At 34.0% G+C, this 17,881-nt stretch overlaps 1 protein-coding gene across 1 annotated transcript in view; it reads right to left on the bottom strand.

Moving 5' to 3' along the window:
- LOC124839195 (serine/threonine-protein kinase EDR1-like) overlaps positions 1-13,358 on the bottom strand; it is a 28,270-nt gene extending 14,912 nt beyond the window's left edge. Inside the window, exons 1-9 of the mRNA XM_088093005.1 lie at positions 12,993-13,358; positions 10,600-10,992; positions 9,389-9,592; positions 8,718-8,906; positions 8,213-8,457; positions 3,868-3,975; positions 3,568-3,657; positions 1,775-1,870; positions 1,033-1,134 (exon numbers count right to left, since the gene is read on the bottom strand). Coding sequence (XP_087949131.1) covers positions 1,033-1,134; positions 1,775-1,870; positions 3,568-3,657; positions 3,868-3,975; positions 8,213-8,457; positions 8,718-8,906; positions 9,389-9,592; positions 10,600-10,848 — 1,283 coding nt within the window. The 5' untranslated portion in view covers positions 10,849-10,992; positions 12,993-13,358. The remainder of the gene's footprint in view (positions 1-1,032; positions 1,135-1,774; positions 1,871-3,567; positions 3,658-3,867; positions 3,976-8,212; positions 8,458-8,717; positions 8,907-9,388; positions 9,593-10,599; positions 10,993-12,992) is intronic.
- Positions 13,359-17,881: the final 4,523 nt, after the last annotated feature.

Genomic DNA, 17,881 nt, shown 5'->3' with positions numbered 1-17,881 from the left:
CTTCTCACTACTTCTTATGTCCCATATAGGCATCAGCTAACAAATCCTTTTTACAAAAAGTTTTCCCACAACGATTTCATAATTTCACTAGGAAGCTGGTAATGATAGATATTCAATAACCAACTTGACAGGGAGTGTTGAGTTAGGAGAAAATATTTTGTCAAATTACAAGAAGATATTGCAACCATCACAAATATAGAGATCTTTTGCAATCATTACTTTAGGGATAAAGTTCTCTATGTATATCCTAACGTACTGTCTCAGATTATTTAATTCAATAAAGATCTTTTCTCTCATCTAGCTAAATCATTTTCAAGATAAATCACACACTTCATTTACCTTGAATTGAGTAATATCAAGTACAGAAAAATGACCTAACAAAGCCAAAAATCAAGAGAACAACATCCAATAGCAAAAGATGTTATATTTGATCCACAAATAAATCACTTCCAACTTCAAAAGCCAAAGTATATTATGTTTGCCCCAACTGGACCTAGTTTTATGAACCTCAATAAATACAAATTACCAGCTGTGCAATGGGCATCTGTAATCCTTCAGGAGATTTTAAATAAAATAAAAAGGACCCTTACTTGATCAGTTTGGTTGTCATGGTAACACCATTTTCTACTTTCAACTAATGGTCCGTTAGCACAACAGAAAAGCCAAATAACTAAAGAGAAAAACAAAAATCAAACTCTCTACACCAAAACAAATGCAGAAGGTAACATGAAAGCAAAACCTTTGACAAAAAATTTAAGATAAAAAAAGTGTATCAACTAGACACCTACCAAAAACAAATGTGTTCCATGAACAGAATGATCCAGGGAAGCTATCATCTTTAACAAATCCAAGAATAGATGCGGGTATGCATATGTCTAACAGGAATGAATCATAAAGAAGAAAAAAATACTACAAAATGGAATTCCAGCTTTTCAGTCAAACATTTCAAACAGATTAAACAAAATGCCAAGGAAAACACACTTCACAATGAAGCAAGTATAAACCCAGAAGCATCTTAGAACAACAATCAACCTTACGATATCATCTCCAATCTCAGGTGTAATGCTGACGCTTCTTCTTCTTATCCTACGGGCTTCTGACGAGGAGGATGCACCATCTGACCTATAGCTAGATCTGAGAAATGGACAAACTTCTCTTATAAACCATATCTATAAGAAGAAATCATGAGATTAACAAGAACAAGGACAAATAATCAAATTTCTGCATTATTCCATACATAACTATTGCAAGAGATTAGAAAAGTAAATGCTGGCCCACACAATCTCATTTTACTTAATCCCTCTCAATTCAACAAACCTAAACAAGTAGAGGAAAGATATATTTTCATGATGGGCATCGTAAGAAAACAGTACTTCAAAAGCAACAAACCACAACAAATTATTGAGCAGAAGGGCAAATCATTTCTACAGTCCTAGTCAAATCATGCATCTAGACTGATGGTAATTAAGGTGATTAAATTTTTTTCTTATTTAGGTTTTGGCAACATTTCAAAGTTAAATGACAGACAGAATGCTAAGATAGTAAGATATTAAAGATTAAAACGCATGCCCATTGAAAGTTTTGCATAACATAACAATTCTGTGTGGAATCTAGTAAAAAGGCAAATAATTACCATACTGATGTAAGGAAAACCCTAAACAAATAAATAAATAAAGTTAGTAACAACTAATGATGCAGTATACTTACAAAAACAAGAGGGGCAATAAACTTAACAGTGCAAAAGAAGATATGTAAGGATAAAAAAGATGAGAACCTTGATGTAGCCTGATCATCAGTAAAATCTCTAAATGCTGTCCTATCACCGCTAAGCATGGACCGCCCACGTGCTCGAAATGAGGGATGTTCTGGACTGCAAAACCAGAAATATTTCAAACCCAAATAGTGAGAATACGTCAATAAAATTAGCATAAAGAATTTGAATGTTGTCTAGACACCCTTTCCACTGAATACATAATAATAACATTAAAAAATGCCACTAAATGCAAAATGAAAGGCAAACTTGGCATGTCACAAGTCCTAATAAAAAATTTTAATGAAAAATCTCCCCTAAAGTAACCAGGTAAGGGTGTATTGGACTTTAAATAAGTTACTAATAAATTCACAAGAATTTCAATGCAAGAAACAAAAAATAAGTACAGAGATATAAAGAAGCCTGTGCACAAACACCAGAAAGAACAACTTAATAATATACTAACACAAATGACAGATTACGTGGATTATATTATAGAAGCTGAATTTTAGAAAAATTAGGCATCAATAAATCAAAATGACGGTACAAAGTTCAAATATTTGAATATTGAATGATAGTACAATAACCCTACAAGTCTCATTCCGACATGTTGTACAAGACCAAAAGGAGTCGGCATATTACAAGGGATCCGAATATGAAAGACAAAAAGCAAAATGATATGCAAGAAAAGCAAATCCAATACTCCATGACATAATTAAGATGTTCTCCTATGATTGATTTAAATTTGAAAATAAAATTGGTTTCCACTTTTCACAGAACTTAGGTCTTCATTGCATTATTTTTAAATACTTCGCACCACAAAAGAACCAGCAAAGTGAAATTTCATTCAGTGTCATCACTGCAATTTTGACGTGTGTTTGCTCCAATCATCATCATGCAGTGCTACTGTATGCATATAATAGAAGACATCAACCTGTACCACATCTAAACCATTTAACCATCAATGCCTTAGTCATAAATGCATAGCTTTTGTAAGTAAAAAATACTTGATGAAGACTCTAGTGACCACATCAACCTTCAGAAGCCATGAAATTTCTAAAAGAGTAGTAAGCCCCAACCTCTAAACTGCCAATAATGATGACAATAAAATGTTTCATCACAAATAACCATGTGCAATTTATCATCACCAATTTCTCCTTATATGATTCTTTTCTTAATCTTCTTCCTATCCACCATAATACAGAGTTTTACAGTCTGAAACCAGCCAAAGGGTGCCCTGGGTAATCGGTAATTAAATGTCAGGTAAATTTACCTATACTGCTTTGAAGAATCATTGTGTAGTGTAAAAATGCAACCAGTGTCAATTCCAAAATAAAGGTAAAGATGAAAACTATGATAGAGCAATGATGAATTTCACAAAGACCACGACCATTACTTTTGTGAAAATATACATGATATTCCATATTTGGAAAGAGCGGCCAGTCTATCCTATCGGATAGGGTTCAGGATAAGTACGGCATTCCCTTCTTATCTTGAGAACAATATCAACAGCTATACGTTTTAGTATCACACTCCATGCTCTAGCCATCAAAACTCTAAACCTTCTCATACAGACAGACCAAAATAAGAGGGAGTAACCAGAGCAAAAAAAAAAAACACTTATAATGCCATTAAAGATAAGTTAACAGCTTTATCGACTTAATCGAAGAGAGAAAAGTTTTGAAGCACCATGATCAACAAAGTAAAACAAATATCATTAATAATATAGATCTTGTGTCTTGAACCTGATGTTTTGAACCTAAACCAAACTTATGTATACCCACATCATTTCAAAACAAAAACGAATAATGAATAACCTTGAACTAGCTGTCCTCTGTTCAGCAATGATCTTTCTCCGACTACGCCGACCTAATGTAGTGCCAATGTTGGGTTCACTATGAGACAAGCTGAGATAATTGACAAGACAGTTCAAACAAGAAACAGTTGGTACATAGTAGTGTGCATTATTACAGGTTCTAGTAAAATAAATTCCCTAGGAATACACCAAAAAACTAAAATATAACAAAATCCAGAGCAAGGAAAAAGTGGACCATCTGCATCCTAAGTGAAAACAACGGCACCATGAAAAACAGTTGAAAAGGAATGGAACGTGTTACCTCAAACTGGTATTTGATCTTAACATCACATTTCTCAAGGAAAGGCCCAATGCATTTGAAGATGGTTCAAATTTTCTATGGAACTGGAGGCTTTCCTCCTTCTCAACACTGAAAGAGGGGACAAACAAAAACCAATCAATTGGCAACTCCTTGTAACTGGAAGAAAATATATAAACTATATAGATGAAGCTCCAAAGGTTTTGTGCCTATAACGTCACAATTCATTTATTATTGACCCAATATTGAGAAGTTGTAAGATGTATTTGACCAATTGTTCAAGGCAAGATCAACTTTACAATTTTGGCAAATGCATAATCAAAAGGAAAAAAATAAAAGTTGACGGCTGTGACAGTTCATAATTGCAACATGTCATCCTATTTGGTCCCTTATATTTTGAATTGCAAAATGACATCCTATTTGGTCCCCAAAATTTTGAATTGCAACATGTAATCCTAGGTTGATAGTTCTCCCTTTTCCAAAAAACTTAAAGACATTTAAAATGGTTAATTATTATTTTGATGTACAGCTTTTATAAAGCTGCTTTTTGGGTGTAAATTGTCTAGGGATTAAGATTGGTAGGCTCTAGCTATTCCTTGTTTTGTACTCTTCTCATCTTTTCACATATATAACAAAATAACTCAGTTAAGAGAAACATTCACTGATTTTACTCACGCCTAAATTCAGGTTGGTATCAGAGCAATAAAATCTTGCTCTGTCCTCTTAGTTGCCTATTTGACTGCTGTCCACCAGCAATCTTAGTGTCTGGTACGCCTCAATGAAGGCAACTCAACTTAAGAAGTTGTGTGGCCTGAACCACAACCACTTGCTCTCATGCGCAAACAACCTATTGTGTGCACACACCACTCTATCGCCTATTAGAATCTTGCCAAACCAACTCCATTAAACTCGTCCACTTCTTTTGGGAACGACTCTGCCCTTGGTTCTCGGTTTCAACCAACTTGAAGTGTGGATCACACTTATAAGTAACAGTCTTTTTATCTTCTTCACGATCCTCACTATACCAACGGGTCTCTATGCCTAAAATGTCCACCACAAGTGTCATCCTTCCTTTCTTTAGTACTCCCACCATTGCAACTAGAAAACTCAATTGGAACAAATACTTGCACAGTCTGTTTTAGTGGAGAGTTGTGGTTCCTTGATCAAGGATACCATAACCATTCAGAGAAGGAAGGTTGTGCTATTCCCGTTGAAAAAGTAGAAAAAGCTTGACTTCCAACCATGTGTTGTTTTAGGATAATTAGTTGAACAAGACATTCAAGACATGTTTTTTTGGAAGAAGGCCCAAGACATTTTTGCTAATGACTCTTTGAAGCAACTCAAAGTAGTCTCCCTCAAACAGACCAACCATGATATGATCTCACATACAACAAATGTTTTGGTAGCAGTAGAAGAACTAAAGAGATTCCTTGTAACTAACTCTTTGGAGGATATCAACAAAAAACTTGATAAGCTATATGTAGCCCTTGGTTCTCGGTTTCAACCAACTTGAAGTGTGGATCACACTTATAAGTAACAGTCTTTTTATCTTCTTCACGATCCTCCCTATACCAACGGGTCTTTATGCCTGAAATGTCCACCACATGTGTCATCCTTCCTTTCTTTGGTACTCCCACCATTGCAACTAGAAAACTCAATTGGAACAAATACCTGCACATTCTGTTTTAGTGGAGTTGTGGTTCCTTGGTCAAGGATACCATAACCACTCGAAGAAGGAAGGTTGTGCTATTCCCGTTGAAAAAGTAGAAAAAGCTTGACTTCCAACCATGTGTTGTTGTATGATAGTTAGTTGAACAAGACATTCAAGACATGTTTTTTGGAAGAAGGCCCAAGACATTTTTGCTAATGACTCTTTGAAGCAACTCAAAGTAGTCTCCCTCAAACAGACCAACCATGATATGATCTCACATACAACAAATGTTTTGGTAGAAGTAGAAGAACTAAAGAGATTCCTTGTAACTAACTCTTTGGAGGATATCAACAAAAAACTTGATAAGCTATATATAGCCTTGATTTTGAGAAGTCCAAATTCAGATTTTGATCATGCAAGTGATCAACTTCTGGTTGTTCATAAGATCCCTTCAATGGACAACATAGTCACGAGACTTCTTCAACTACCTAATTTGGTTAAAGATGAAAATTCAACTAAAGTTATTGAAACTTCAACAAAGGTAGCACCTTGTGCAAGAGGAGGTCATAGCAACCAAGAATGATGTGGTAGCCAGAGTGGACATACTCAATGCACATATGCCTGTTGAATATAGTGAAAACAAGGTATAGGTTAATCTCCCTTTGTGTAAAATACACATAGGGTAATATATTTATAATGAAGAATAATACACGGAAATATGGAAATACACATAAATATGGTAAATATAAGATATTGTGACTAACAATATCTAATAATGCCCAAGAAAGTTGTTATTTCTTGCACAATTTTCAACAAAACACAGTCCATGTGTTTAAATCTGAAAAGAAGAAACCAAATTTTATAATGAAGAGTACCAAGAATATTTTAGTCTTAAATCTTCAAATTTCAAAAATAAAGTTCAATCTTTACATGTATTTCTCAATGTATGGCAGGACAAGGTCCTTAGATACTTGATTTAAGTGCCTCTTATCACATTTCTAATAATAGTTCCTAATATGAATGAAGGAGAAGGAGTGCAAGGGAAGAGTGTGAAAATTCACCAAGTTTATGAGAGGAAGAAGTGGAAACCCATCACTTGGGGGCCCACAAGCACACGTCCTTGATCTTTTAATAACATAATGGCTGGTGCGGCAGGTGTGAAATCATTTGAGTATCTTTCGTTAGAGGAGAGAGGGAATGAAGTGAGTGAGAGGAGAATAAAGTGTGAGGGGGAGGGGGAAAGAAGGAGGAACCTGGGAACTTTTGGAGGGCAGAGGGACATACATTCTCTCTGATTTTGGTTCTTTATTCTCATTTGTATGAACTCAGAATTACTGAGTATAGAAAACATTACTTTTTTTCCTTGTTTCTTGTGTTTCAATATGAGGATACATAACAGCTCCTCATTCAAATTTATCTCTGCTTTGAAAACTCCTTGCCTTGTTATTGTAGCCAATGGATTCAATGTTGCATATCAAGGAATTGTTCAACTTACTTTATCTCCTATGATTAATAATTTTGTCTTGTACATTCCTCGTTGTCCTTATAGCTTAAACTCTCTAAGCCAATTGACTTGCTGTTTAAATTATTTTATCCTTTGATTCTAATTCCTTTGTCATACAAGAAGGTACAAGTTGTCTGATTGGAAAAAGACATGAATCAAAAAGTCTTTACTATCTAAAATCAAAAAATCTTGCCACAATACTTTGTTTCTTGCTCTTCCAAGAAATCAAGTTACCTCTAGTGGAAAATCAAACACAGAGACATCGATTGTTGATAGGGTTTTAAAAGTATATGAGAGGAGGAAAAGAAATGAATTAGGGGGTTAGGCAGTTAGGGGATGTATGTGCTGTTAGCAATTGGTTAGTTGGTTGGGTTGCCTTTATAAGAAGGCAAAGGGGCCTTCTAACAGGGTTAGCTTTTGTTAATTCCTTTTGTGCAGACAGGACCTTGTATCCTGTGGAGGGAAAGTGTTCCCTTGATAGTTTTAGACGTATACAGTGTATTCTTGATTACCAGAATAATATACAGTCGTTTTCCAGTTTTTGTGTGTGTGGGGCTGAGTTTCGCATGAGATTGATTTCTTCACTAAAGAAATCTATATTGTTGCTACTACATTTCTTAGCTATAGTTATCAGCTTGCAAACATTCTAATCAAGTCTAGAATTCAATTTATATGTTCCAAGCTTAGTAAGTACAATTTATATGTTCCAAGCTTAGTAAGTACAATTTATATGTTCCAAGCTTAGTAAGTACAATTTATATGTTCCAAGCTTAGTAAGTACAATTTATATGTTCCAACGTGAGAGGAAGTGTTAAAATCGTAAATCATTATTTTGTTCTACAGCTTTTATAAAGCTGCTTTTTTGGTGTACCTAATTTAGGGATCAAGTGTCATAGGCTGTAGATTCCTTGTTCTTTAGTCTTCTCATCTTTTCATACACTCATTGATTTTACTCATCCCTAAATCAAGTAAGACAATACTCTTTTTAGTTATAGAATTTGCTGACTTGGAGATAACATGCAATAATAATACTACATAAGGGAAAAAGTGTTGCAACAATATTGCAGCAATATATAACTACAGCGTAATATTGTTGTAACTAAAATTAGGGGGAACATAATCATATTTAAAGGGACAAAAGTGCAATCAAGCCCAAGCTATAATAACAGTTCTTAAGCTTGATAGGATCTAACCTCTCTGAAACCCCAAATAAAGGGCTGTTCGGTTCTAATGGTGAATCACAAGAATCATTTTCTGCTGAATCACTCTCTCCTGCACCAGAAATGTGAGTCATAAAAACTGCCTTGGTCGATCGTGGTAACAATTGGCCTGGAAAACGCATAAGATCAACCAGCATTTCCACAGAATTTAATACAACTATCAGAGACATATGCTTGTACGAGTCTTGACATTCAGTAACTCCATCATTTGGCAAACCCTGATAAAGAAAATGGTAGTACAAGATATATCTTTATAAAATAGGATATAACAAAGAACGAAATGAAAACAAAAGCAAACCAAACCCTTATCCCAATAGGCAAGAACATGGTGGCAAAACTAATATACAACATTGAGTTTCCATTGTTAATTTTTCCGCTAAATGCATTGTAAATTTGTGTGTATCTTTGAAATAAGTAAACTGGCAATCAAGTGCAGACAGTGTACATAACAGCCATTGAGCCCACCAACAGAACTTACCAGCACAAGCCTACTTTCAAGACCAACAGTATCAGCTAATACTTTAAATAAGATAGCTCGAGGACGGCAAGAACCATGCTTTATTTGCCCCAGCATCTGGACTCCTCGATTCTCTAACATGTGAGATGTTTCATCTAGCACAGCTTTTGCTGGACTTTCAACATTGGGACGCTTATAAAAATCAGAAACCTGTTTAGAAATAGAGGTCAAAATAAGCATACAAAATTTTTCATTGTGCTTAGAAAAATAAATTAAATAACAGTAAGAAAAAAATGCTCCCTTACATAATCGATCTAATCCCTGTAATACCCATCAATAGCCTTGTAAATAACAATTGTAGTGAAATTATTTCTACCAAACAAAGTTGTAACGGTCATGACTAATATCCGGAAAAAAATTAACACAGCCCAGCCAAATTGAGTTTAAAATAAATATGTTTCTTGAAAAGTTAATACCATTCGATGTTGGAAATTTCTATTTTCTAAATTGTTTGGGAATATAATCATATGCATTATTTGAAACAATATGAATCAAAATTGTAAAGCACATTTATATAGAAGGAAAAAAATCAATTCCAAGTTACAATAATGACATTAAAGCAACAATAATATGCTAGGATATTATTATGCACAATAAAAGGGTGACACGATAAGATGTGACCAAATACATACCAATCCAGCTATCTTCTTAATTATGGCAGCCGGATTTGAGTTTAATCCTTTAACTAATGCCACAATCAATTGCTTCAACATGGATAACTTTTTATCTTTCTCTGAATCCACGAGAATGACATCAGTCTTAAAACCCTCTCCACTCAAAGCATTAAGCTCGTCCAAGGAAGGAATATTATCAAAAAGTTCCTTTAGTCTTGTTTCCTGCATGTTATAAAAAATAGTGACAAAAACCATTTTAGTCACACACCAAGAACCAGGGTACCATCAACAAACTCAAAGAACAATGTCATGATCCATAATGAGAAGAGGTTATTGAAACACGTAAAAGCTCTATCACTAAGTAAAAATTATCTGGTACAGCTAAGCAGGATCAGCTCCCTGCAAGAAATTTCATCTACTTGGGTCCACGTTCTGAAGACTTAAAGAATAACACTTGCAAATAAAATAACGTATATTTATTGTCACCAATGTCAAATTCCAGATTGTACTGAATTCCCCTTTCCATGCAAAACTAAATATATGGTGCTCCGAAATATTTCCGCTCGTCATTAATGATAGTATAAAAAAACAATTTTGCAGTTTACACAAGCTAAAGAGACACCGTTGGTTCTCTGAAAGCACCACATGTAAATGTTCAGTTAAACAATAATATGCAGATTGTGTCAAGCACCACCTACATCTGTATAATGCAACACACAATCCTTAACAAGTAGCAGCAGCAGATTGTTAATGCTATTCCTACAATCTATATAGCCTGAGCACTTGTACGAAAAATAAATTAACAGTTCTGCACGACCCTCTCTCTCTCTCTCTCAACACACAAACCTTCATTCAATTTTGGATTAAAAAAATTGGTATATAAAATCAATATTCAAACCTGCACCCTATCTAATAGGCTAAGCTTTCAAGAGAGATCCTTGACCAGAAATTTTAAGAGATTAGAAACTAGAAAGAAGAGTGCAGGCAATTGTTAGACTTAACACGAGAAGAGTCTCACCCAAAATACTAGTCCGTTAGATGGGAGAGTCTCAATGCTTAAATACCACATCAAGTAGTTTATTCTACTCAATGTAGAACTCCTAATACGGTTACCCCCTTTAGGGAATAAATCAAAATTGGGATGCAGCTTTTGGAGTATGCAACAAAAAAAACGCAACTCTAAATAGACATCTGCCGCCCTAAGAAGTAACATAGAAATCAATCCTCACCGGAACAACAGAGTAAAAACCATTTGGTATGGGTTCTGAAAGCATCCCAGTGCGCCAGAGAGTTTGTGATGCTTTCTGAGAAGACAAAACATCTTTGACAACATGTCCAGGAGATTCTTTATTACTCAGTGCCTCATCATGAGAATCCAAAGAAACAGATCCAAAATTTTCAACAAAATCTGAAGGCCACCACGACACATTAGATGGCCCTTGCTCTGTCGGCCCTGCATCTTCTCGTGTCTCCTCCATGTTCTTATATATTTGGAATGAAAAACCATGTCGCCACAATCATTAACCCATAAGAGAGATAGGCTAAAGGTAGTTCTGATTATACAAAATCATTGATATAAATATTTTAGTGACCCAATTGCTTCACGCGGGAGATCATGTAACCTGCAGGAACCAAATAACAAGGATATGGCATATTAAAAAAATAAATATCTGATAATAGAAAGGAACGAATTTTCAAAATCATTACACATGAAACTGAAGCATTACAACCATGAGCCAAAAAACAAATCTTTGCAAAAAAAAAAAAGATAGAAAAATTGTTAGCATTGACCAAACTCCACCACTCATAAATCCCGTGACAGTAATTACATGATTCCCAAATGAACCGTAGAAGTTAAACTTTCAGAACTGATATTATCACTGGTGAGCTTAGGACGCCAGGAAGTAATGATTATCTAAAGTCCAAATAATTCAAAATACAAGAGTAAGCCTATTTGTGCAAGTTACAACTATTCCAACAAATCATCAGTCATGTGAGACCCATAAACATCATATATTGGACCTGTAATAATGTAACCTATATCGACTCTCCAAAGGAAACAAAAAATGCATCATGCATGACTAGAAGTTGACATACTAAGATCTCCTGACCATTTCCGATTCAGCACTTTCCCGTTATTAAAAAATTAATACAAAGTATTTAACACTACACATTTCCCTAAATTATTGAAGCAGATAATGACAAAAACACGTGAGAAATATCAAATATCTAGATTAAAGTGCAAACATATCTTATATCTTAAATATTGGATATGTAGACAAAGTATACTGCGCTACTGCAGAATATTCATATAACCAAACCATTCTTGTGAAAGACAAATACCATCCATTCACAACTGTATAATGTGCTGACGACAGAAATGCCCACTTCCATATATTCATTACTTACAAATGTAACTCCAAATGCTATTGCATCAACACTGAAATTGTAATATCAACTAGTTTTAAATATTCTTACTGTTTACTAATTCATAATATCCTCAGCTAGCGTGGTGAAGCTTTTTGATGTTGTGTTGTTGTTCAATAGCTCATAATAAAATTGGTCTTTATACGAAATGATAAAGGTTAATCATCAAGATCAGCCCCACTGAAGCAAGAAAGAATCTTTCACTTCGTCGATAAAGATCAGGACATATACATAAGACATGTCATTAATACCACTGCCACTTTCACAATCGGTTACCGTAACCATTCATTGCACATCCAAAGGAAAACTCCTAGCACAAAACCAAATAAAGTCGCAAAAGTATTTCTAATTACCCTATAATTTGCATACTAAAGAATCTCTCCGATTCTTGCTTCTTTCAAGACTTTTTATTTCAAACGTACTATTAGTTTCCAGCTAAACTGATCATCTCAACTCGATGACAAGTCTATTCTCCTTCCGTAATAAACTTTGTTTTCACTTTTCCATTTATTCTTGTCCCTTTCTATGTTTTCTACATTTGTTTTAAACAAACAAAGGGAGAGGTCAGGAATATTTTGTATTGTTTTAAATCATTTTCCTGTATTAGTTTATTTATGTATTTCCATATTTTGACAAGTAGTACAGAGAAAAAAAAAATAACAATAAGTCAATAACAATACAGTATGCCGCAAAGGCAGAAAACGAAAAGACATCCACAAACTGCCTAATATAGAGTATTACTCTCATAAATCCCGAAGAAAAACCACAACAGCACTAATAGTCTGCACGTAAAAAACACTATAACCTCGCTAAAGGAATGCGTGCACAGTTCAATTCAAATTTCAACCCTAACAGGGCAAAATAGTTCAGCGAAATCATCGATTCCAATTCAAATTTTCAAAAACAAATAGTTCCGCAATACCAACGCACATTAGATCACACAGAGAACCTACTTACATCATGCACAGACTCAACTCCATTCACAGTAAATCAAAAAAATGAAATAAGTAAACGCCTTAAACAAATCCATACGAAACCACCAATGCCAGAGCCAGAACAATGCCTAATGCCTGAAGTGAGAATGCAAGGCCATCGGAAACAAGAATCAAACACAAACGGATTGAATTCGGTTGCAAGAACGCGAATAAAAGCAGGAAGAAAATTATGAGCGACATAAAAGGAAAGGTGAATTCACCGGCAGCAGATCCAAGCATTCAGTCTGAATCTGGATTGGCATCCAATAGCATTTGAATCTGATTCAGCCGTTAATAGCGCGGAATCGTCTTAACGCATACAAACCAAAGCCGAGAGAGAGATAGAGAAGAAAGTGAGAGAGACTAAGAAATGAGAGACAGAGAGAGAGATTTGAGTTTTGGATTGATGGAAGAAGAAAGCGATGATTTGCTTTTTGTTTCAGAGCTGCCAAGGAGAGAGTGAGACAGGAAAGAGAGAGAGGAGAAGGGAAGGGAGAGGGAGGGGGTAAGTCACGTGCAGTGCGAGAGGGATCTGGGGACCTCTCCCCGACAGCCAGCTAGCAAAAGGGTTGGCTCACCAACATCCACAACTTCTTACGCGTCAAAGCTATTATGCTATTCCCCTCTAGCCCTCTATTCTACCTATAGCTTTTCCCTCCTCAATCAAATATTTTCTCATTCAGTATTCATTATTCTTGGTTTATTGCTATTCAACCACAATCATCACTTTCATTCACCTTCTTCATTTTTATTATCTATTTTTATATTTACATTAATAAATATACATACTAAATTATTAATTAATTCCATTATTGATAAGTTCACTCAATTTTCTTCAAATGAAAAAAATCGTGATTGGATTGAGGGTTGTATTAAAAATAGATTAATCAATCTCTTTAACAAAAGTTACGCATAAGAAGAATTGATAAATATTAATGTTAACTACAAAACAAATTACCATTATAAAAATTACATTAATGTTAATCATACACTTTTCTATTCAACATTGTTATTAATACTATTATAAAAAAACTTATGAAATCAAAGACCAAGTAATAAATGAGAATGACACTTGTTGAAATTTTATATTTTTTAGTAATTTATCCAAAAAAATAATAGTGAGTAATAATATAGAGTTTATGTTCAAGAGATTTATTTTACATCAACCGTCCATTTGCATAATTTTTATTCTGATTCAATTAATAATTTTAAATTTGAGTTTTAAATATATAATCTCTTTAAATATTTGTCAGTTCTGATATTCCAAACCAATTAAAGTATAAGTCACAAGAAACATGTGATACCGTGGTATAAAAGACAATTGCAACTCCATGATATTCTCCTTTATAATTATTTATAAAATTTAATTTCTGTAGAATTTTTAAATAACTACTAATGAAAAGATCCAAAATGATAAATGTTGATATTGAACAATTAGTTACTTTTTAACTTTGATAATTAATTATCTTAAATGGTTCCTAGTATAAAAGCAGTTAGAATACTTGACTTGAACCTATTGAAAGAGATGTTTATTTTTATATTAAAAAATAAAAACATTCTTACTATAAAAAATAAATAATTTCTCAATGATATGGTTTTGTTTCTTTTGTCTAAATGAATAAATAACTAAACAAACCACCAAAGACTAATAGTCTTTTGGTACTACTATAGTAGGTGAAATCTTGGTGGACCCTAAGGTCAATGGACTCCAACCAATTCAAACCTTGATCAAGTTGCACACACGTGGGCACTTAACATATGAACAAGTTATTGGTCATCATATCTGACTTTTTTTTATTAATCGATGTCTTGATATATTAGTTAAATACATTTTATTCAGATTTATGATGGAACCATATCAATAATACTTTTAATGCATATTTGCCAACTAGTTATTAATAATATATAAAAAATATTATGTTTGAGGTTTTTTTTTCTCTTGTCACAGTTTGGTTCTTAACGTGTTTTCTTAGTTAGTTAACTGTGTTTTCTTAATTATAGTGAGTTCTTACATTTCTTATCTCTTAGTTTTATTTTGTGTGTTCTTATTTTGTATTTAAAAATTTGACACAATCTTGAATAAACTGTGATCTAAAATATGTAATTTAACATTTGTAAACCATTATAAATAAAATGTGTGTCTTTAAAAAATTTAATAAAATAGCATATTGTTTTTTTTTTCATTTTTTATTAAAGATATTAATTTAACTTATGATCACCCATTAATTCGAATTTATAGTTAAAGTTATCATTGGATTTGATTTCATTATAAAATTTTAAGGCTTAATACCTCTTTTAGTTTCTTGAAAGAGAGAAAATGTTCAAAGTAGTTCTACCTTTTTAAAAATGTTGGAAACGGTCCCAAGTTGTGAAAAACGGGTCAAGTTAATCTTTTTTACTTACGACGTCCAAAATCTAACGGTGCAGGTGTCCCCCTAGACCAAACATAATGAGTTGTTCAGTTGTTGTCATTGTGTGGCACTATAAGGTTAAATGAAGTGTAAAATTTAAATTTTAAGAAAAATGTTTTGATAGAGGGTTAAAAGAAAAGGGTTTGCTTACTCTGCGTTGAAGAAGATGCAGATGTTGATGGCTTGATGAAGATCGGCGATGAAAGGTTTGCTTGCAGGTTCAAAGAGTTTGATGAGCTGATGGCGAATCTTGGTTGGGTGATTTTCGCGAGAGGGTTGGGCGTTTTTTTTATTCGCAATGAACTCACAATAAGGGTTCCTAATTTGGGGTTTCTTGTCCTGCGATTAGTGTTCATCTAGAATTTGGTTTTCGCAGGTTCTCGATGGCTATGGGATAAGACTCGATCTGGGTTTCTTTAGGTCTTTGCAGTTTCTTTCAAGTTTCAAAGGAGGAGATTGATGGAGGAGCTCGTGTTTTGGTTACCATGGATAATATTGCGATTGGGTTTTGTGGTGAAGGAGATGCGCGATTTGCTCGTAGATTTGGGATTACAGGTTTCACTACGGTTGAATCACAAGGAAGGAGATGGAAATTGGCCATGGTGGCTGGCCGTGATTGCTCGCGGTTGTTGATAGAGTTCACGTGATTGTTTCTAAGTTTTTTCAAAAGTATGGCAGAGAAGACGATGGTGGTTTTTTGGTTTCATTGTGGTGGCACATGGAGGAGGAAAATGTGATATGGCTATTAGGAAGAAGTTTGTAGCCTTAGCGGTGGTCTAAGGTGATGACGACGACGGTTTGTGGCTCTAACGTTTTAGGAGGTGGAAGATGAAGTTGACGTGGCAAGCAATTTTTTTTTCAAAATTCAAAATTGACACGTCATATTACCTCAGTGTGCCACGTATGAGAAAAAGTGGACAATTCATTAAGTTTTGGCTAAGGAGGCAGCTGCAGCATTAGATTGTTTACGCCGTAAGCAAAAAGGATTAACTTGACCCGTTTTTTCACAACTTGGGACCGTTTCCAACTTTTTTAGAAAGGTATAACCATTTGAACGTTCTCCCTCTTTCGAGTGACCAAAAGAGGTATTAAGCCAAATTGTAAATAACTCTAAAATATATATTCATCTTAAATCGAAAGTCGAGTCAAGTTAACTCATGTCAAAGGTCAAATCAAGTCATTTTGGAAGGTTAAGATGAGTCAATTCAATGTATTTTGGAACAAAACATGCATACTAAATTTAATTTTCATTTTGGATTCCGATAAAATTGAATATAAATACTAGAACGTGACAGTTATGGCTCTTTAAGTCAATTAGTCTTAGATCTTGCATAGATACAAGACTCTTTACATTTGAAGAGTATCATTGTGGTACCTTACTTCTTTTAAGACATCAACAAAAAATAGTTCTCTCTTTTTTGGACGAAGTGTTGTGATCATATAAGTTTGCTTATCAACTTTTTGTGCTAACTTCACTCATATATTCATTTCAGTCATATTTAAACGAGCATTGACATCATCCTTCATCTTGCTTTTTATATTTAGAAGTGTTTCAATTAAGCTATCACGCACATTCTTTTTAACATGAATAACATCTATACAATGTTGCACATTTAACTTGCACCAATATGGAAGATAGAAAACTATTGACCTCTTCTTCCATATCTTAGTCACAGTTGCCTTTCTTTTATTTTATTTTTTGAAAATCAACATGCAGATCTTTCACCTTCTCATAAATTTGGACACTAGTGAATGGAATTGGAGCTCTGTCGTGCTCTTGGTGTCCATTAAAAGCCTTTTTCAATCCACGATAAGGGTATAATTGATTTAAAAATCTATGATGTCGAAGATAGTTTGTTTTCCTCCTATGTTTTAATTTCTTATATGATGTTTTTTCCTAACAAACCAGACATGCTCTATGGAATTTCACACTATAACTTGACAAGTTCCCATAGGTAGGAAAGTCGTTGATAATACAAAATAACTTTGCATGCATCTGGAAAGATTCATTGGCAAAACCATCAAAGACCTCAACATTGTCATTCCATAACAACTTCAAGTCATTAATCAATGAACTAAGATAAACATCTATGTCATTCCCTAGTTGTCGTGGACTAGAAATCATCATTGATAACATCATATACTTTCTCTTAATACAAAAACTTGAAGGAAATTTATAAATCACTAACAAAACAACCTATGAATTATGATTGATACTTGAATTTCTATAAGGATACATCCATTTGTACCTAGTGTAATCCTCAAATTCCTTTATTCATTTGCCAATGTGGGAAATTTGTTATCGATGTTCTTCCATTGCACAAAATTTGTAGGATGACGAAGTATTCCATCACATTTTCGCTCATTAGCATGTTATCTAAGATTTTTAGTGTCAGTTGGTTTGTAAACATAAGTTTAAACCTTAGAATTATTGATAGATACCAAATTGCCTTCAAAGGAGGGTTGGGTTTTGCAACCTCGTTAATATTCTCCTTATCATCATCTTTGACCTTATAACATGACAAATTACACTTGGGACAACTTCTTAAGTCTGCAAACTATTTTCTATATAAAATACAATCAATAGGACATGCATAAATCTTTTGATATTCATACTCATCGGATAAAGTATCTTCTTTGCCTCATACATTCGATTAGGTAGTGTATTACTTTCAGGAAGCATTTCCTTCAACAAATGA

The sequence above is a fragment of the Vigna umbellata genome, chromosome 6, assembly GCF_029865625.1.
Source record: "Vigna umbellata cultivar VRB3 chromosome 6, Vumbellata_1.0, whole genome shotgun sequence".
Taxonomy (NCBI): Eukaryota; Viridiplantae; Streptophyta; class Magnoliopsida; order Fabales; family Fabaceae; genus Vigna; species Vigna umbellata.
Note: the sequence above shows the minus strand (reverse complement) of the source record. Positions and strands in the feature narration are given on the sequence as shown.